At 40.0% G+C, this 21,078-nt stretch overlaps 1 protein-coding gene across 4 annotated transcripts in view; it reads right to left on the bottom strand.

The window, feature by feature from the left end:
• Positions 1 to 21,078, bottom strand: part of GDAP2 (ganglioside induced differentiation associated protein 2) — a 60,735-nt gene that overhangs the window by 39,135 nt on the left and 522 nt on the right. For 3 of the 4 annotated variants that reach the window (XM_040999246.1, XM_040999247.1, XM_040999244.1), the window contains exons 2-5: positions 12,933 to 13,174; positions 11,496 to 11,635; positions 3,609 to 3,762; positions 2,675 to 2,763 (exon numbers count right to left, since the gene is read on the bottom strand). In XM_040999246.1, the coding sequence (XP_040855180.1) occupies positions 2,675 to 2,763; positions 3,609 to 3,762; positions 11,496 to 11,635; positions 12,933 to 13,108 (559 nt within the window). In that variant the 5' untranslated portion in view covers positions 13,109 to 13,174. The remainder of the gene's footprint in view (positions 1 to 2,674; positions 2,764 to 3,608; positions 3,763 to 11,495; positions 11,636 to 12,932; positions 13,175 to 21,078) is intronic. The other variant, XM_040999245.1, reaches the window with a different exon arrangement.

Consider the following 21,078-nt stretch of genomic DNA (forward strand, 5'->3'; position numbering starts at 1 on the left):
TTAGATTTGCTTATAGCCACTGTCGACTCATAGTTGCTATTATTTATCACTGCCAAATTGGCTTTTATGGCACTATATTAAGTGATCTATCTGGGACCACAGAGTAATCATCTTGGCTCTCTGTTCAATTATATTAGTAAAAACTGATGCCTCTGGGGCCAATGTTATGTTTCAGTCAGTTAAACTACTTGTGATACTGTGATCGCATTTCAGAGCACCAGTTCAAGCCTCAATTGTTTCACTTCTGATCCAACTCCTTGATAATGTACCTGGGAAATCAGTGAAACATGTACCAAATGGCTGGGCCCTGGGCATCCACGTAGGAGATGGAGATTTCAGCTCCAGGCTTTGGGCTGGCCCAGTTTATCCATGGCCAATGTGGCGATTTGGGGAATGAACCGTGGATGGAAATTTCTTCTGTCTCTCCTTTTCTCTTGGTAATTCAGCGTTTCAAATAAAGCAATCTTAAACAACAGGAAAAAAAAGTCATGGTCCTCTTTAAGTTCTAAGCCTTATGATTACTCTTAACAAGAAAGGAAATATGGAAATCATGAAATAACAGGAAAGTGCTAAGATGAATCTGAACATCAAGATTATCCGAAAGCTCTGACAGAAGGAATAATAGAAAGGCAGGAATTGGTTTCTCATTTGGAAAGGCACCACTTAGAAGATGTGCAAGTTATAACACAGTAGTCTACTTAGACGGTTCTTACTTAAGCACAATGAGCTACCTAGTCTAACAGGTGATCAGACATAAGAGTCACAGGGCAGGGCCAGCATCATGATGTAGCAGGGTAAGCCTCTGCCTAGGACACAAGCATCCCATATATGTGCAGGTTCGAGACCCAGCTGTTTACTTACTAAATCAGTGGAAGATGGCCCTAGCGCTTGGGCCTCTGCATCCATGATAGACACTTGGTAGAAGCTCATGACTTTGACCTGGCTCAGGCCCTACTTTTGTGGCCATTTGGGGAGTGAACCAGCAAAAGGATGCTTTTTTTTCTTTTCTCTTTCTGTCACTGATCTTCTCTCAGGACCCTGGATCCACATGGTTAACAGAGAAAAAGCTCCTGCCTCCTGGTTCAGGGCTGGTCCAGCCCCAGATGTTATGGCCAGTTGGGGAAGTGAACTAGCAGATGGAAGGTCTCTCTGTGTCTCTTCTCCTCTCTCTGCAATTCTGCTTTTTCACACACACACAAAAAATAAACAGTCTTACACTTGATCTTAGCCAAGAGGCTGAGAAGCAGTTAAAAAAAACAATTAAAAAAAAAGTCACTAGGCCCGGATATTCGTTCCACGTCTTACCACTTGAAACCTGATTGTGATAGACACCACACTATCTCAAACTGACACAGGGTTGTTTTTGCAATTTGTCTTCTTATTAAAAATACACACTTGCATTTATTATATGCATAAATATACAGCAAAATTCTTAACTAGCAAGGATAATCACTTTGGGACTAAAGAAGCAGGGTAAGCTGCTGCCTGCAGTGCCAGCATCATATATGAAGGTTGGTTCAAGTCCCAGCTGCTCCACTTCTGATCCACCATTCTGGTAAGGCACCTGGGAAAGCAGTGGAAGATGGCCTAAGTGTTTGGGCCCTTGCAACCATATAAGACCCAGATAAACTCCTGGCTCCTGACTTGTTGCAGACATTTGGAGGTGAGTCAGCAAGATGGAAGACTTTCTTTCTCTCTCTGCTCCACCCTCTTTTTCTGTAACTATGCCTTTTAAACAAACAGATCTTCTAAAAATAAGAGACTCATTTTTAAGATACTTTATAATTTTACAGAACTATTTAAGACCATATGGGTCCTTCATTTTAAACTCCAAGTAATAATTCTATATCACCGGAGAACTTTGTTAATTTGGGTGGATATGACACGACATTGAGTTCTTTTCCTATCAACTCTGATCTCAAATTTGACAGGATATGGTTTTCCTTCCAAACAATAAACATCCTCTACGATAGTTGCAACAGATGGTGAAGAAACCTTTGCCTGAGTGAGTGCTGCCAGTGAGAAGGATTTTAGCAAAAATTCTTCTGTTATGTTTGATCTGAAATGGAATTGGACTCTCCTTCCTTGTAACCTGGTCTTAGATTTGTATTCTGTAGCTGAAGTAATGTAAAAGCCTACAAGCACTTGTAAAATCCTGAAATAGCATAAACATTCTGTATTTATGTACACTCTCGCGACACCGCTGCCCAAAGCCCATGCTTAACAGATGGAAGCGCAGCGTAAGTCTGCAGTGACTCCTTTGGATACACAGGGGCTGAAAGCATGCTCTTCTCTAGGACAATCACTAATGTTTTAAAGCGTTTGTCCTGTCTGTCAATGTCTCATGAACTATTAATTCCAGAACTACATAAACTACATACAAAACTAGGTATGTGTTTTGAATTCAGATGTAATTCAGTTAGATCCTGGACTTTCTTAAGCTGAACATCAAATAGCTTTTGGTTTATGTTGACTAAAAATGACAAAATGTCAACTCAAGAAAGTAAGCTGAGAAATCTGTAAACCCTCAATAGACACTTCCTTCCAGACTGTCATTAGTTCGCTGATGAGTTCATTCTAGTTAGCCAATGATTGTTCTCTGGCTGGAACTACATGACTATTGGTGAAAATGTTTTAAGACTGATTTTCATGTTGCACCTCCGGTATCACTTACGAAGGGCTATGTGTGTTGCGTCTTCTAGAGGGTAACCTCTTTTTGCAGAGTTGATGACACAGAATCCAATGGAAGACATCGACTGCTCTCTGCAATCAAACAGAAACACAAGAACTGTACTACAGACATTCGTAATACGTATATAACAATACATAACTGGTTTCAAAATGTAGCTCAACTTCTTCCCCATCTCTTTAACAAATCTCTAGCAGTTACTCGAGCTGCATCATTTAATAATTATATTAACATATAACTTAATAATACTAAAATTTAAGATATATATTACTTCAGGTTAAAGGGAATAAAAAGGGAACAGATTGAAATTTTAGCCAAATCTATCTGATTTATCTTAGTAAGCCTGTAAAGGTTATTAGTTCTATCACAGAGTTCTACTAAATTATCAAAGTTCCTCATCTTTAAAACTGGGGCTTTGGGGGATGGCACCATGGCCAGCACGTTAAGCCTCTACCTGCAGAGCCAGCCTTCCATTTCAGTGCTCCTCTTTTCATCCAGCTTTCTGATAATGTGCTCGGAAAAGTAGCAGAATATGGTCTAAGTGCTTGGCCCCTGCAACTACATGGTAGACCTGGAAGAAGCTCCTGGCTCTTGGCTTCAGACTAGCTCAGCTCTGGTCATTGTGGCTATCTGGAGATTGAACTAGTGGAGGGAAGATCTCTTGCTCTCTTTCCTTCTCACTTTGTAATGCTGCTTTTCAAATAAAAATAAATAAATCTTAAAAACAAAGAAACAACCTGGGGTTTACCTGGCTGTTGTGGCCATTTGGGAAATGAAACAGGAAACAGATTTCTCTGTGTCTCTCCCTCTCTTTCTATAATTCTATCTTCCAAACAAACAAATATTTTTTAAAAGTTCATAAAACTGGGGCTTTTCACAATACATGGCATGACAAATTCAGGAAATAAGGAGAGCGTACTTTGCCAGTTGAAGCACATTTCGATAGCAGCTGTACAGGGAGCTCTCAGCTGCTGTGCGATAGCGGCTCTTGTATTTAGGTCCCACTGTGTGAATAATGAACCGGGCAGCCAGGTTAAATCCTTTGGTTAATTTGGCTTCACCTGTTCGGCAACCTGGCAACAACAGAACCATACATGGGACTAGAGAAATGAGACAACAAATCGATGCATAAAACAAAGTATCAAGAATTTCGAGACACTTCAGTTTAAAAGATGTATTGAACACAAGCATTTGTTCCTTCTGTTCCACAATGATCGTGAAAGCAATACAACGACAGGTGTAAGTGTGGAGACAAACAGAATGGGAGTAAACTGGAAACAAATAAGCATCATCCAAATTCTAGAAGACAGTCAACGAACTAGTAATGACTGACATCCAGAGCAGAGATCCTTAACTGCTTGCAGGAATGGGGTGACCAGAATAAAGCAGGCTGATCCGTGCTGAACAGCACTGATGAAATCTGACAGACTGCTTTGAATCAGATCCTGGGTCCATTAGGTTCCTGTGTGGTATTCTGGGCAGATGCTTGGTGTTGTCAGGCCTCAAATTCCTGCTGAGTGTCGTCTATTACTGTTGTTTTTACTGGGGAATACTAGAAGGGCTCAGTAGCTGGAGGCCCACAGTACTTTCAAAGTCCATAAAGAGGATAGACTGCAGCAACCCCTGCCCTAACCTGTACAGCAAAGTGATGATTACTCCCTAACATAAGAGAGGACTTTCGTTTTCTGAAGATGCTGAACTACAGAGTTTCTGAAATCCAGAACTTACAGCACAGCTGCAAAGGGAAGATTATATTAACATTTTATACTTAACAGAGAAGGGACTAGACCTTTGCCCATAACTAGCTTCAAAAAAAGACCCCACAGGCTTACAATCCTCAAGTTTCTTTCCAGATATTTAAGAGGCTCAAATCAAAGGACCTTTATTAAACAGGTCTCTAGCTCTATCATCTGCTTCCTTCCTACAAAGCAATAAACTCTGCTAACTATTATGGACTCAATTCTTGAAATTCACATGTTGAAACCCAACCCCATAATGTGACGGTATTAGAGAGTGGGGAGTAGGGGGAAACAAGCATGACAAGAGGTTGAGGGAATCCTCATGAAAGGCATTCAGATACTTGTAGGTTGGTATCTCTCAAATGTCTGATTCCTCCGCAACATGAAGCTGTGACAAGTTGCCATTAGCATCCTAAAAGGGGGCACGGCACTAAAACCTGACCATGCTGACATCCTGATCTCCAACTTTCAGCCACCAGCACTGTGAGAAACAAAATTTTATCAGCAATCCAGTCCAAAGTGCTATAGCTGCTTTAACAAACTAAGATTCACAGACAGAACTCTTCAATAGTATATCAGTTTCTCTCTCTTGTAAATAAAACTATCATTTAAGAACCATCAGGAAGTAACATTAGCCTCTAGCAAAAACACAAGGGGAATAAAACAAATACTCAAGACAATGCAGAGAAGGAAATGAAAAGTGAAATAAAACAAAAATCTCAGTGGCCAGTATTTTGGGATGACAATGGTGGCATTCCTTATGGGCACTGGCTGGAGTCCTTGCTGCCTCACTGTTGATCCAATTCCCTGCTAACAGCCTGGGCAAAGCAGTGAAGATGGCTCAAGTGTTTGGCCCTGCCACTCACAGGACACTCACAGGATGAAGTTCCCGGTTCCAGGCTCTGGTCTTTGGCTAGGCCAAGTACCTGTCACTGCAGTCAACTGGGGAATGAACCAGTGAATGAAAGTTCTCTCTCTATCCCCTTCTTAAAATAAGTAAAATCTTCTAAGATTTGTTAACACCATTCTTACAACTCTCACTGAAAGAGACATACATATACTTCAAAACATTTACAGGCAATGGAATTAACATGTTTATTTTAGGGCAGAAAATTTTTGAGAGCCAGGTAAATTTCATTGTTCAAGAAGTCCACAGAAAATGTTATGAGAACACTGTGCATGGTTTTCAAGATTTTTGGCATTAAAATAAGCTCATCTTGAATTCCATTTTCCATCAACATTCTAAAGTCTGCTCATTTAATACCTCTGAAACAAAGCCAAAATGGCGTATAAGTGTGTGTGTGTGTTTACATATATATATATGTATATATATATATATATATATATATATATATATATATATAAATGTGACAGCAGGAAAGTTCAATGAAAGGTCTAAGTTTAACTTGAGAAAATCTCTCAGAACGTAAAAGATAGAGAATAACAACTTAAATAATAGTTAACAAAAGAAAAAAAGAAAATCAGAGGACTAAAAAAGGAAGTAAAACATCTAACAGAATTTCAAGAGAACGAACAGAAAGTAAATTACTAATGAAATAAAATAAGAAATTTCCCAGAACTAAAAGAAATGAGTTTTTTGATTCAATGCACCCACAGACACCCAAACCACATAAAAGTGCATGTCTTAGAAATTTCAGAAGACTGGAAATAAAGATGAGATCATGATGCTTCTAGGAACAAATTAAGAACAAATAATCAAGAGAAAGAATACCATCAGACTTCCCAGTGGCAAACATCAAAAAACAATGCCTTTAAAATTCTAGAAGATGACTGTCAAATTCGAATTCTATTCCTAATTAGATATGAATGTAGAACTAAGATTTAGTAATTCTGTATTACATTCCCTTCTCAGAAACCTCCTGGTGGATGTACCCAGAAAGTTGAAGACCTACAACAAAGAGATATAAGATCTAGTGGCAGAGGAAGAGGTCCAGTTCATTAAAGAGGAAAAAGGATTTAAAAAGGATGTCCCAAGAGATGTTTTTTCGGGTTTTTTTTTGTTTGTTTTGTTTTGTTTTTTTTTAAGTTCCAGGGCAGTAATAGAGCAGCAGACAGATGGAACAGTCTAGAGAGGAAGTAGAGGGGTAGAAGACACAGGTTAACAGGAAGAGCTTTACTAAGCAAAACGTGGAACTAAAAGATGAAGCATATGATCACACTGAGGGAGGCTTATAGCTATATTTAAAAGTGTGGGGTTGAGCCAGCAACCCATGTGAGCACAGGTTCGAGTCCCAGCTGCTTCCCTTCTGATCCGGTTCTCTGAAAATGAGCCTGGGAGTGTAGGGGAGAATGGCCCGGTACTAGGGCTTCTGTCTATGGTGCCAGCATTTTGTGTAAGCATTGGTTGATGTCCTGGGAAGTCGGTAGATGGTCCAGATGCTTGGGTCCCTGTACCCATATGGGAGACCCAGAGGAGGTTCCTGGTTCCTGGGTTTTGACCAGCTCAGCTCCAATCAAGAAGGCTATTTGAGGAGTGAACCAGCAGTTGCAAGATTTTTTTCTGTTTCTCCCCCACCCCTCTAATTTTGACTTTCAAGAAAAAAGAAATATATTTTAAAAATAACCTAAAGAAAAAAGCTATACAAGAGACTACTACTAATCCATTTAATAATCAGTTACGAGTAACGCCCACCCAAACATCAATTAATAATTTAATCAAAATTGTGGCAGAACGATTAAAAAAATGGCAAAAAAAGGAATAATGTATATTGTATGTATCTGAGAAAGGGGAGGGCAGATGAAATCGTTTAATTTCCCGCTTCTCCAGGAAAGACAACAAATTTTAAAAAATCAATAGTTTCAGCATATTATTGGAAAGCTGTAAGCACAAGCACAAACTGAGGCTCAAAAACCAGAAGGCCAGAAAAATCACCATTTGAAACAACTATTAAACAAATCCTTATTTTTGTAATTGGTAATTAAAAGAATTAATCATTTTCCAGGCATGTCCAACAGAACTGTGCTCATAATAATCAACTATAACTCAACAGTTAATCAGGAAAAACTTGTTCTGAGTAAACATTTTCAGAAAACAGAACATTATATTCTTAGTGAAAAGACTGAATCAGAAACACAGTGTCACCTGGTGTTAAAACATTCGGTGATCATGAGATCAGCACCTGGACATCCAGAGTCTAAAATAAAGCCAGAGATTAGTTCTCACCCAGAAGGGTAAAACTGTCTAACTGGAGAGATCAGGCTGCCATTACCCAAGTATGTCATCATCAACCTAGCTATCTTGAACGGCCCAACGCAAGTCAATCAGATTTTACAGTTCTTCACTTATGATTAAACATACAATACAGTATTACCTGTAAGTGACATGTTTTAGTCAAAATGATTCTACTAGGTTATAAGAAATACAAATTAAATGGCAACACAAGTAAATCAGACCAATGTAGAAGTCAGAATATCTTGGAAAATAATGGGTTACTTCACCTAAGTAACCACCATAAAAAAGGGACTGCTGCGAACTGAATACCACACATACAAATTAAGAGTCATAACAATAAGGTGCAGTGTGTAGTCCTGGACTGGATACAGGTTAAGATACAACAAGCTAGAAAGTATACTTTAGCTACAAAATATAGTTCTGAGCCAAGGGGAAGCTGTGAACATAGTTTCAGTATTAGATGTAATTTCTGCAATTAAAACAAGGAATTCATTTGCTGAAAAAGGCAAAATGCAAAAAAGCACATATACACAATTATCTTGCTTTGAGAATAGTAAACATACGATTATTTTACTTTTGGTAATAAAAGCTATCAAAACAAGTGTGCGTGTGCGTGTGTGTATATCCTTACTCACCCACAGAGAGACACAGGCGAATACACATCAGAATGCTAAAATTGTGGGCCTGGCATGGTAACCTAGTGGCTAAATCCTCAGCCTCCACCAACCAGGATCCCATATGGGCACCAGTGGTGTCCCGGCTGCTCCACCTTCCTTCCAGCTCCCTGCCTGTGTCCTGGGAAAGCAGTGGAGGATGGCCCAAAGTCTTAGGACCCTGCACCCATGTGGGAGACCTGGAAGAACCTCCTGGCTAAGGATTGGTTTAACTCTGGCAGTTGAGGCTACTTAGAGAATTCCAATAAAAAAATAAAATAAATCTTAAAAAAAAAAAGAATGGTAAAATTGTATCCTAGAAATTTTAAGCATTTACTCACACTCTGTGTAAATGTATATTTTCTATAATTTACATCTCCATAGCTAGAAATTTATCTAATATAAATAATATAAATATATTTGTTCCAGCTCTCTACTAAGGTGCCTGGGACAGCAGAAGACGCCCACCTTGGACACCTCCCGCCCAGCAGGATTGCTGGGGAAAGCTCCTGGATCCTGGCTGGGCCAGCCCAGCTCCCGCTCTTTTGAGACCAGCAAGTGAACTAGAAAGATATCTCTTTCTTTTTGTCTGTTAATTCTGCCTTTCAAAAATAAAAAAATAAATCTGCTATTTAAAAAAAGAAAAATGGAATGAGGACACAATGGAATTTTGCTGAGATACTTGTCAAAGCATGCTTTCATTTCCTGAACACGGATAATTGTGTTGTGAACTTCTTGTAAATCTTTTACATTCACCTACATTAATTCCTTCATCTTTCAGTACATACTTCAAATAGTGCAGCTATCTGAAATTTGGTAGCCTATCACCTAATATTTCCTATAATTCCTACCAATTTAGTATCACCTAGATTTTACTAAGTCACACTATGTAATTATTCATGAAGTTGTTAATAAACTGTAAGAAGGGGAACAGGACTAGGTTCTCAATCCTTCAGGACATAACTTCTTCCTATGGGCCAGGAACTGACATAGAAATTATTACTGCCATTTTAAAAGCAAAGAAACGTGGACACAGAGAAGAAGCAACTGAACTTGAGCAAAACATTAACTAGCAGACAGTGTGAGACTCGCAATTTTGTAGCATTAAATAAAGGTTTTATTTATATCCTTGTATTAAAATTTTTAAAATTATTACTTATAATTCTAGAGTGTATGTGAAAATTCACACACACAGGCATATCATGAGGAACCCTTCCAGATCAACTTCTCTATTAGTTTTAACAAAGAATCCTTAGCATTTAATAATTCATGCCTGATCCTCATGCAGTTTAATTAAGGATTTTTCCCTCTGTCCTTTCAGGCAAAATTCGGATGTTTTTAACAGGTGATACAGCTATTCTCTTTCTCCCTCTTCTTCCTTAGATCCAGCATTAGAAGTATTCCTGTTCAGATTCCAATATTTATTGAAGTAGAAAATAGCTGTCACTGTTAAGACAGTAAAAGCCAAAGAAAGTAAGATTTTACACAGGTGATATCTGCTGTTTACATTCTAAGAAATGTTACTATACTTCCTACATTTAATAAATTTGTATTCATACATTTTATATTGAATTCAAGTAACAGCAAAGGGCTTCTAGGTTGTTAACTTAAAACAAATGTTAATTCAAAAGCAAATTCTGAACCAATTTGTTTTAATCTGTTTAAAGAAACATTCACAGGAGCATTCTGATAAAAATAAATAATAGCAAGTACAAAATAACTGAGAATATATTTACTTTTGCAACCAATTATGGCTTAAATTATAAGTCAATTTTCATTTCAGAAGTATAATAGTATGTTTACTGCTGAGGGTATGAAGAAATCCTTCATCAATATCAAGTCATATTAAGCTTTTCAGTTTCATCTTTATTCCAGAAACACAATATATATGGAGGAAAATGATACAAAAGACCTATTCTGCTGGGACAACTATCATTTTAAAATTCAGGAAGAAGACAAAGAGTTTTACTGATTACTAAAATTTCAGATGAAGTTTCTTTGGGGATCCTCCCAATTGAACTGCCGGACTCAGAACCCCAATCATGAAGAGAATTGCGGGTGCATGGTCTGACTGTAGAGTGCTTGTGTCAAAGCGGAGCCACCTCCGTGGCTCAGACGGAGCAGTGGAGAGCATATTCAGGTGCACATGGAGGATATGGCAGTACCTTGGAGGCTGCAGAGGACACCTAGTACCATGACAGAGGACAGAACAAATAGATCAGCTACGCCAGCCATGTGTTGGTAGTGAAAATCTGGGCAAGTAGAGATGCTAAGGTGGACTATGACAGCAAGTGGATTCTGAAGATTCCATGTGGTTGGAATGGCGAAATTGGCAGCAATTCAGAACAGCTGAACTATCGAAATCACTTGAGTAGGACCCTTTGAGCATGCCCCAGGTCAGGGACCCCAACCATGGGGGATGGTTGGAAGAATGGGTGTGACTTCTCCCTTTGTCTCTCCTCTTCTCCCAGATAGAGGAAGGAAAACAGAATGTAGAAACAATGGTCTCACTCACTTTGCTGTAGTCCTTGACCCTTTCAGCCCTAATCAACTACATAAAGATCATCAAAATTAAAAAAACAAAAAACAGTAAAAATAAAAAACCCACAAGTTTCAAAGGCTTTTTAAAATTTAGATTCAGGATCAGCGCTGTGGTAAGTGGGAGAAGGTGACATGCATAATGCCAGCATTTTATGTGGTTACCAGTTCATGTCCCAACTGCTCTACTTCCAATCCACTTCCCTACTAATGTGGCTGGGATAGCAATGTAAGACGGCCCCAGTGTTAGCGCCCTCTACACACATGTGGGAGATTTGGAAAAATCTCTAGGGTCTTGGCTTTGGTCTGGCACAAACCTGGCCATTGTGACCATCTGGGGAGCGAACCAGTTGATAGATTTCTCACTCTCTTTGTGTCTCTCCCTCTCTCACTTTTTATTTGGCATTTAAGAAAAATACATTAAAAAATAGTTTTAACAAAAGAAAAAGTAGCCCTCTACATAACTTTCTCAGTCTAATGCAAAATAGGCTTTTTCAGGCAGGGAGCTGGAAGGGAAGCGGGGCTGCCGGGATTAGAACCGGCGCCCATATGGGATCCCGGGCGTGCAAGGCGAGGACCTTTAACCACTTGCGCCACCGCGCCGGGCCCAAAATAGGCTTTTTCAAAGTAAAGGACATTAACAGTTTCCCAAACAACAATTTACCTGTGAAAATTTTACTCACCTTTAAGTTTCTGAAGGTCCTCTTTCAAATCAGGCCCTGCAAGCATGAAGATACTTTCTGAAACAGGATTCTTGTCGGTGAGACTTTCATTGCTGGTATTCACAATGGCTGTACAGTTCAGTAATGCTACATCTCCTTTCCTGATGGGTAATAAAGTGTGCAAAACAGGAGATAAGAAACCTATTTCCCAATTCTTTTAAGCTCTCTGTTGCTATCGCCTTGTATAACACTGGTTTTGACAACTCACAGACTAACAATAGGAGAAAAGGAATTCCTGAATCAAAAAACTAAAGATCTTCAATGCATCTTTAATACAACTGCCAATAACCCTGAAAGGCACAAAAGCATAATGTTACACTCTGGCTTCTAACCTAGTTCTCATTGTAACAAATGCTTACAGTTGAAAGAAGCTGGTTTCTAGCAGCCTTATGCACAGCAGCTGAAAATAAGAAATAACCCAAATGTCTACCAAGTAAAAAACTAATAAATGTTGTATATTGGTATAAGTGAATATTATTCAGCAATAAAAAGGAATTAAGTGTTGATCTGTACTACGCTTTGAATATTCCTTGATTGCTCAAGTCCAGAAAAGATTCACACTTAGAAGGCTTTCTGATTTGGGGATGCCCACACTGACCTTACTGAAATGTGAAATTTGCATTTCACATCGTCAGATTAGGACCCCCAATCTGTAAAATGTGAATGAACCCTGAAAGTATTATGTTGCAAAAACCACATATTTTATTGCATGGATTCCACTTATATGAAATGTTCAGGACAGGAATTTTACAAAGTAGATTAGTGGTTGCCTAGAGCTGGTAATTGCAGGGAAGTGAGAATTGCCTGCAAATATGTACAGGGTTTTGGGCTCGTGAATTATTTTAAAACTGCCTGTGGTGATTGTGCATCTCTATGGCCATTTCAAAAAAACACTGGATTTTGTAATTTTATTATACAGTTTGTAATTTCTAAATAAAGCCATTTTTAAAAAACAATGAACTTCTGTTACAAGTAACACTGAATGAACTACATGGACTTACAAATAATTACACTGAATGGGGCAAGATGCAAAAAATATACACGGTTCCATTTCTGCAAAACTCTAAATAAAAAAATCCCAACTGCTCTCCAGTGGCAGGAAGATCAACAGTTGCTTGAGGCGTGAGGCAGGATTACCAAAAATCAAACAAAACCAGACCCTGGGAGGAAATGAATATACTCCCTGTGCTGATTGTGATATAGATGTACACTGTGTGTGAAGCCCTGTCACGTCATGCACTTCCAATATGTGCAGCTTATTGTGCGTTGTTAACTAACCTGCAAGTGCATGTGTAGAGCAATATTTCAGCAATGATAAGATCAACAAAAAGGCTTTAGGAAAAAAAATCACGAGAAAATCATATAATCAATCAAAAGAGTGATATAATAAGAAATTACCATAGAACCACTTTCCCATTGATATCCTTATTATAGAGAAAAGGTGATCTAGTAGTGTCCTCTGGAAATGTTTGAGCTGTAGTATCAGAAGAATTTAATTCATCTTCACACAAGTCACCCCAGCTGAGTAGTGTATCTACATCCACAAACTGGGAAGGTGCACCCAAGGGATCCATGGAAGGGAATGCGTCTTATTTTTTTCTCAAATTTCTCAGCCACTCAAAATTCATTGGAGACTCTATCTAAGGAGGGAGAGAAAAAAAAAAGAATACTTTTAACAGAAAGCACAGATATTACTTTAATTCTTCTAAAGGCAAACACAAAAGTCTACTGTGAAATTCTCCCATGGTATATTATGTGACTGTAGTCACTGAAGTAGTTCATTAAGAACAATGGACAATAAAGACTTGCTACAGCTTCTTTACAACAGGAATAAAGAGGAATTATTTAAGCACAATTCTCTTCAAGGAAGAGCCATTAAATAATCACATGGCCCATGAACTCTACTTCCTTGAAATAGGGCATTCAGTGAACATTCACTGAATGTCTACTACAAGGAGAGTAATTGCAGAGTTAGATGTTGTAAGAGATACAAAGAAAAACCATGAATTCAGTCTAATGTGAAAGATATACTGAGTTAAGATGGAACGAGAAGAACACTTACTACTACCAAGTAATGAGAGCTTATAAAGATTTCTAAGAAGCAAAGGAGTGTCAGCACACTGACTCAACCAGCTAATCCTCTGCCTGAATCACCGGCATCTCATATGGACATTGATTTTAGTCCTAGCTGCTCCACTTCTGATAGAGTTCCCTTCTTAGGGCCTGGGAAAGTAATAGAGGATGGTTCAAGGCCTTGGGCCACTGTACGCATGTGGGAGACCCAGAAAAAGCTGCTACCATCAGGTTTGAATTATCTCAGCGCCAGCTGTTAACAGCCATTTGGGGAAATGAACCAGCAGATGGAAGGTCTTTCACTCTCTGACTTCCCTTCTCTGTAAATCTGCTTTTGACATAAAAATAAATTCATCTTTTTTTTTTCAATTTTAAAACAGCAGCAAAAGAGATGGCAGTGATTCAGATTTAAAAGTTGATAAGTAAAACAAAAAATGAATGGGGTTTGACAACCGATAAAATAAATGCATGAAGCAGTGGTATGTGGTTGGCTATAAAGTAATACACAAATTAGAGAGGAGGGTGATAGGAAGAAGACACAATGAATGAAAGTACAGAAAGATTATGGAAAATACTACTAGAAAAAAGAATAATCACTTTGCCAGCAAGTAAAATTTCTTATATCAGTGAAACATTTCATTCCTCCAGTAATTCTGCAAGCAGTTAGGATGGGACCCAGTGCAATGGCTCAATGGCTAAATCCTTACTTTGCTCCACTTCCCTATATGGGCATGGGAAAGCAGTGGAGGATGGCCCAAAATCTAGGGACCCTACACCCACTTGGGAGACCTGGAGGACGCTTAGGATTGGCTCACTTTAGTCATTATGGCTGCTTGGGGAGTGAGCTAGCAAATAGAAAATAATCTTTCTCTCTGTAGATCTGCCTTTCCAATAAGAATACTTTTTTTTTTTTTTTAAAGCATCCAGGATGTGTTACGTATTAGCAGCTACAATGTTAAGTACTAGGTACTGGGGATAGTCTGCTGAGCAAGGACAGAGTAATCCCCCCCACTTAGATAGCCTATGCTTTCACAGATAGGAGAACAAGGAATAGGCAAGAGGGCATCTAACAGAACGCCTGGAGAAAAGATACATCAGAGCAGTAAAGAGGGAGAATTTAGTTAAACTTTAGAACATGTCTAGTTCTACCAGGTAGAAGACATATGAAGAACAAAGACCAAAAGGCCATAAAGGAGCTTGGTATATAATATATTCCAAGGACAAAGATGTCAGCAGAATGAGCTAGGCAATCAGTGGCAGGTGATGAAGCTGGCAAGAAAGGGGAAGACCACACGAAACAGTCTGTAAGCCATGAGTTCTTATTCTAAATATGAGGACAAACTACTAAAAGACCTTCATCAAGTTCATGACTAACACTAACAATTCATATTTGAAAAAAGATTACTCTGGCCATAACAAAACAAAGATGGAGAGAGTTGAAACAGTAGAAAACAAACTGCAATAAATATCAAATAAATTAATCTGGAATTTTATGCTAAGCATTAAATTTGATTCAATATCAAGGTAGTTTCCGTTGAGAAAAAAATTACACTAATTTTACCTAGAAACTAATGTTCAGGGCATTTGCACTACCTTGCTCTGAACACTGGTAATTTCAGGCACACTAATGTTTAGTGCATCCAATTGACCTTTGAAGTTTGAGCCAACAATGTGTTTTGTTGATCTGTTCACAACACAAGTTTTCAGATTTGAGCAGGATACAGAGGACAAATGTAAACAACACAAGTGTTCAGACTTGAACAGGATATAGAGGACAAATGTAGACAACATTCATTTATCAGGGTTAAAATGCTCTAGCTCAAAGGAATGATGCTTATACCAGAAGGCCAAGTTTGGATTCAGGCCTACACCACCTAGGAAAAACGTATGTCACCCTTTAACTATCTTTATTTCTAGAATAACGGTGGTTAACTCCTTGGGTTAGTGTGAGGATTAAATGAGATTAACCATCTCAAAGCTGGATAATCCACAGGGGTTAGAGATAGGTACACTAAGAATGCAATTTTCAGGGCTGGAGCAATGGCATAGCAGGCTAATTCTCCACCAGCAATGGAGAACTGGTTCCACATGGGCACTGGTTCATTTCCTGTCTGTTCCATTTCCAATTCAGTTTCCTGTTTATAGACTTGCAAGGCTACTGAAGCTCAAGTTCTTGCACTCCTGTACTCATTCAGGAAACACAAATGCTCCTGGCTCCTGGCTTCAGATCAGCAAAGGTCTGGCCTTTGTGGCCATTTGGGGAGTAACCAGCGGATGGGAGACTTCTCTGTAAAAATCTGCCTTTCCAATAAAAAATCTTTCTTAAAAAAATGTAACTTTCTCAGAGTCAGCGTGAAATGTGCCTGCACCACTGTTGAGATGAGGCTATGTTTTCCTTTGTTGCAGCTCAGTGTTGAAGACCAGGCAACAACACAACAACAACACAAACTGTTGAAATAAGATATACTTTTGGATATTTCAGTGTCACAACTTTCCTCACAATCATCTGTTAATCCTTAAAACTGATTTAACCCAACACGGATTCTGTTCCTGCATCACTCAAATTTTCCTGTATGAAGCCAAAACAAATGTATATGTGTGTACATGTATATAAATTGTATGTGCATCCTCCATCAACACCACTCAGCAAGTGTCTTCATCACTAACGGCTGACAGTGATGTTCCACACAGTATCTGTGGTAGTCTCTAAGACATTCTTCAAAGGTACCTGCGTCTTGGAATTGATGTCCTTGTGTAATTTTCTCTCACAACTGAACTGGACTGGATTCTAACCAATAGAATACAGAAGAAAAGGCAGAGTGTGGCTTTCAATGATGAGTCATAAACATATTTTATCCTTTCCTTTGTTTATTTTGCATTGCTCAATCTAGGATAGCTCCGTTGACTTGGGGACGTTTAAGAATGTCTCTTGACCCATGGTCAGGTCTCCGGGGAAGGAACTGAGGGGTTTTTTTGTCAGCAAAAACCACTGAGCATGTCAATGAATCACTTTGGAAGTTGATCCACCAGCCTCAAACGGGCTTACAGTGATGTCAGCCTTAGCTGGTATCTTCACTGCGACCTTATGAGATCTTGAACCACAGTCATGGAACTAAGTAACCTCTGAATTCTTGATCCACAGAAATTGTGAGATAAGGATGTATATTTGCCTACTAAATTCAAAACATTCATTCATTCAAGTTCTGTTAGCTGTTGAGTCTCTGTCTAGTAGGAGACAGAGCCAACAAAATCATAGAAACACACAGCTAAAATCTGTGACGAGTGTGTTCTAAGAAGCATGAGCAGCCTACATTGAGGAAGACAATGTCTCTTCCAGAAAGTGAGAGCTAAAATAAAATAAAATTAAAAAAAAAAAACCAACCAAACAAGAAAAACCCCAAACCAAAAAAGCAGCAGTGCAGTTTCACAGAGAGTATGAAGGCTAAATCTGGGGGTTTCAAGTAGCAAAGAGCCAAAAACACTAAAGGAACCAGAGTACATGGTGGCAGGGACAGTGAATCACAGTGTACCAGAGAGAGAAAGAGAGAGACCGTGAGATCTTCCACCTGCTGGTTCACTCCCCTGATAGCCTCAACAGCCTGGGCTAAACCAGGTCAAAGCAAAGAACCAGACACTCTGGGTCACACACAGGTGGCAGGGGCCCTGGCACTTGGATCAGTTTATTGTATATTCCCAGGTTTGTGAGCAGGGAGCTGGATTGGAAGCAGAAGAGCCAAGCCTCAAAATCCGCTGTGATATGTGATATTGGTGTCATAGTTTAACTCATTGCACCACAATGACTGCCTCCTAAGTGAACACATTTCTTTTTTTTCTTTTGAGGATTTATTTATTTGCACTGGAAAGGCAGATATACAGAGAGGAGGAGAGACAGAGAAGAAGCTCTTCCGTCCAATCGTTCACTCCCCAAGCGGCTGCAAAGGCTGGAGCTGAGCCAAGCCGAAGCCAGGAGCCAGCAGCTTCTTCCTCCAGGTCTCTCACGCGAGTGCAGGGTGCCAAGGCTTTGGACCGTCCCCAACTGCATTCCCAGCCACAGGCAAGGAGTTGGATGGGAAGTGGTGCTACCAGGATATGAATTGGTGCCCATATGCGATCCTGATGCATTCAAGGAGAGGACTTTAACCACTATGCTATTGCGCCAGGCCCATGAAAACATTTCTTTAAAAAGATACTGGATGTTGGGCCCGGCGCAGTGACGCAGTGGTTAAGGTCCTCGCCTTGCATGCCCCGGGATCCCATGTGGGCGCCGGTTCTATCCCGGCAGCCCCGCTTCCCTTCCAGCTCCCTGCATGTGGCCCGGCAAAGCAGTCCAGGACGGCCCAAAGCTTTGGGACCCTGCACCCGTGTGGGAGACCCTGAAGAGGCTCCTGGCTTTGGATCGGCTTGGCATCGGACGTTGCGCTCACTTGGGGAGTGAATCATCGGACGGAAGATCTTCCTCTCTGTCTCTCCTCTCTGTATATCCGCCTTTCCAATAAAAAAATAATAATAAAAATAAATCTTTAAAAAAAAAGATACTGGATGTTAAATGAGCCATTAGTAATGACCATAGGTGTTATCGTAGGGTAGAGGTTAATGGCATTTTACAAGAGGTGTTACAGTAGTTAACAAAGGTTGACTATTTTGCAGATTCAGCTCCAAACAGAAATCAACTTGACACTAAAGACTTAAAAATTAATTTCATTTTTGGTTAACAATCACTACACAAGCATTTTTGTGGATTGCAGTGTACTATTTCAACAAACATATACAGCAAAAACTGACCAATACAGTCAATTAGCATTTCTATTTTCTTACTCCGAAACAGAATTAAGCCTCTCTGCCTCCTGCTCACACTCTTCTACAAATGGAGCATCAAAACCACAGCAGGCCTAAAAAACCAAAAGCTGACTGCACAGGAAATAGTGGTTCTCAGCATTCCTGGGGTCACAGGCCCTTCTTATCACCCCAAAATGTGTGTCCCTGAACTCAGGAAGCACAGATCTGCAACACATGTGTGAAAGTCCCCAGATTCAAACGAACAATCCCAGTGACTCTGAGCAGGAGTCCTTAATGAAGGAGGAGGCAGGAAGAGGCTGCACAATCTTTAGCCACAGTCAGCTTTTTGGATAGCACTGCCAGCCAGCCAGACTTTATACTGAAAATCAACTCATCAGTTCTGCACTTTGAACAGGCTCAGGAGCAAACAGGAAGCCTCACTGAAAAAGGCTCCTGAAACAAGACAGCAACATTCCAGGGCCAAAAGGCCTACAGGGAATAAACAGAAGATTCTAGAGTGATCAGATCTACCTCCTTGCTTGCCCCAACCTCCCATCTTAGTGGAAAAGAACTAAAATACCAAGAAAATTCACGAAGTCTCCTTTACAATTCAAACAATATGATGTAAGCAGTTATTACACTGCATTTTTAATATTCTGTCTGAAGTTCTCCTAGTATTGTTTTATATGAATAGCTGCATTGGATGGACAGATTTGACTGTACTGTTCAAGACTGGGCACGTGAGGCATACTGTTCACAATCTCAAAAATCTTTTTTTCTTTTCTGGGTTAAAAAGAGAACTATATCACTTAAAAGAAAAAATGAGAACTTTTGATGTGATTACCTAGGCTTCAAAATGCTTCCACTGATTAGTCAGACCTGGGTAAAAGTACAAAGAGAGATGGTCTACACACACCACTTCCATTATCTATTGTTTCTACTTTGCTACTATTTTTTCTTTTTAAAAAACACATTATAGGGCCCGGTACAGTGGCCTAGCTGCTAAACTCCTCGCCGGGAACACCTTGGGATCCATATGGGCACCTGTTCTATCCTGGCAGCTCCACTTCCCATCCAGCTCCCTGCTTGTGGCCTATTTATTTTTATTACAAAGTCAGATATACAGAGAGGAGGAGGGACAGAGAGGAAGATCTTCCATCCGATGATTCACTCCCCAAGTGAGCGCAATGGCCGATGCCAAGCCGATCCAAAGCCAGAAGCCAAGAACTTCCTCCAGGTCTCCCACACGGGTGCAGGGTCCCAAGGCTTTGGGCCGTCCTGGACTGCTTTCCCAGGCCACAAGCAGGGAGCTGGATGGGAAGTGGAGCTGCCGGGATTAGAACCGGCGCCCATATGGGATCCCGGGGCATTCAAGGAGAGGACTTTAGCCACTAGGCCACACCACTGGGCCCAAAATAAAATAAATCTTAAAAAAAAAATTACAGGGTTGGTCTTTTTTGTATTTCAATATGTAGAAGTCCATGATACATTAGAGTATCTTTGCACCCTATTTCCATCCCAATACCAAACTCACTATAATAAAGATGATCATTTTTACAAATAAAAACATGCCAACTGAAAAGCCGCTCACCGGGAAAACTATGCCAACATGAAATATGGCACAAGAAATTGGCTAAGCCCAGTCAACGCCCCAAACATCCCCAAACACCCAAAGCCCATGTCCTCAAAGTGATTAGCAATCCCATCTTCATAAACTGTTATTTTCAGGTGTAAATATAGCACATTACATTGTAACTTCACTAAGAAAGTATGTGATATCCTTGACACAGTGAACATGTCTTGTAAGATGTTACTAGCATTCAGTGACAGCTGCCCTGATACCCATGTTTACTGAAATTCTTCCTACCATCTATGGAGTCCCTTGCCATAATATTTAATAATGCTAAGGCAACTTTTTTTTTAAGCAAAGGCAGAATCATGACTCATCCATATATAATAATGAACACGTGTTCAATATTTTATAATTCAAAAGGAAACAAGGCAGATGGGAATAAAAGGGAAACTAGATGGCTTAACAGATCAGAAGTATTGAGGTATATGTAAAACGCGGCGAAGCATCCATTCATACACTAAGAGACAGAGCAGAACCTCGACCTCTACAGGCAAAACTGATTTAGTATCCAGTGACCTCTCCTAGCTTCCCTTGCAATCAGATAGTCCAAGAGGTGTCATTTAGAAGGAATCTGAACAATGCAGTTTTCCAGTAAAGCAGTATGCTGACCTTACACACCCACCCACCCAGAGGCTCCTTGAAATAATCTGTTGCCACAGTTTCTTCTCATTCATTCTATCCACTGTAATCTTATTCCCAAACATCCGGGAGGAACAGCTGCTCACAGTTCCGTCACGTGCATTTTGCTATTGCAATTAAACCCAAGAAACGTCTCGACCAAATCAGACAACGCAGACAAAAAGTCCAAATTCTAGGCTGGCGTGCGTCTTTATGTCAGCGATATATCGCAACTCAGTCCTGACACTTCTTGCTACACAGTGCAAGAGAACAAGCGGGCAGGACTTCCAAGACAGGCAAAAAAAAAAAAAAAAAAAAAGCGCATTGGCACCCGACAGCAGAGCACCCTAAGGCTCGGTCAGGACACAAGGAGTGGGCTCTGGTCACTTCTCCCTCCAGCGGCCGCAGGGCGGAAACACAAAAGCCTGGCCAATGTCACCCGAG

Source organism: Ochotona curzoniae, unplaced genomic scaffold (genome assembly GCF_017591425.1).
Source record: "Ochotona curzoniae isolate NIBS_2020 unplaced genomic scaffold, NIBS_Ocur_1.0 scaffold_1037, whole genome shotgun sequence".
Taxonomy (NCBI): domain Eukaryota; kingdom Metazoa; phylum Chordata; class Mammalia; order Lagomorpha; family Ochotonidae; genus Ochotona; species Ochotona curzoniae.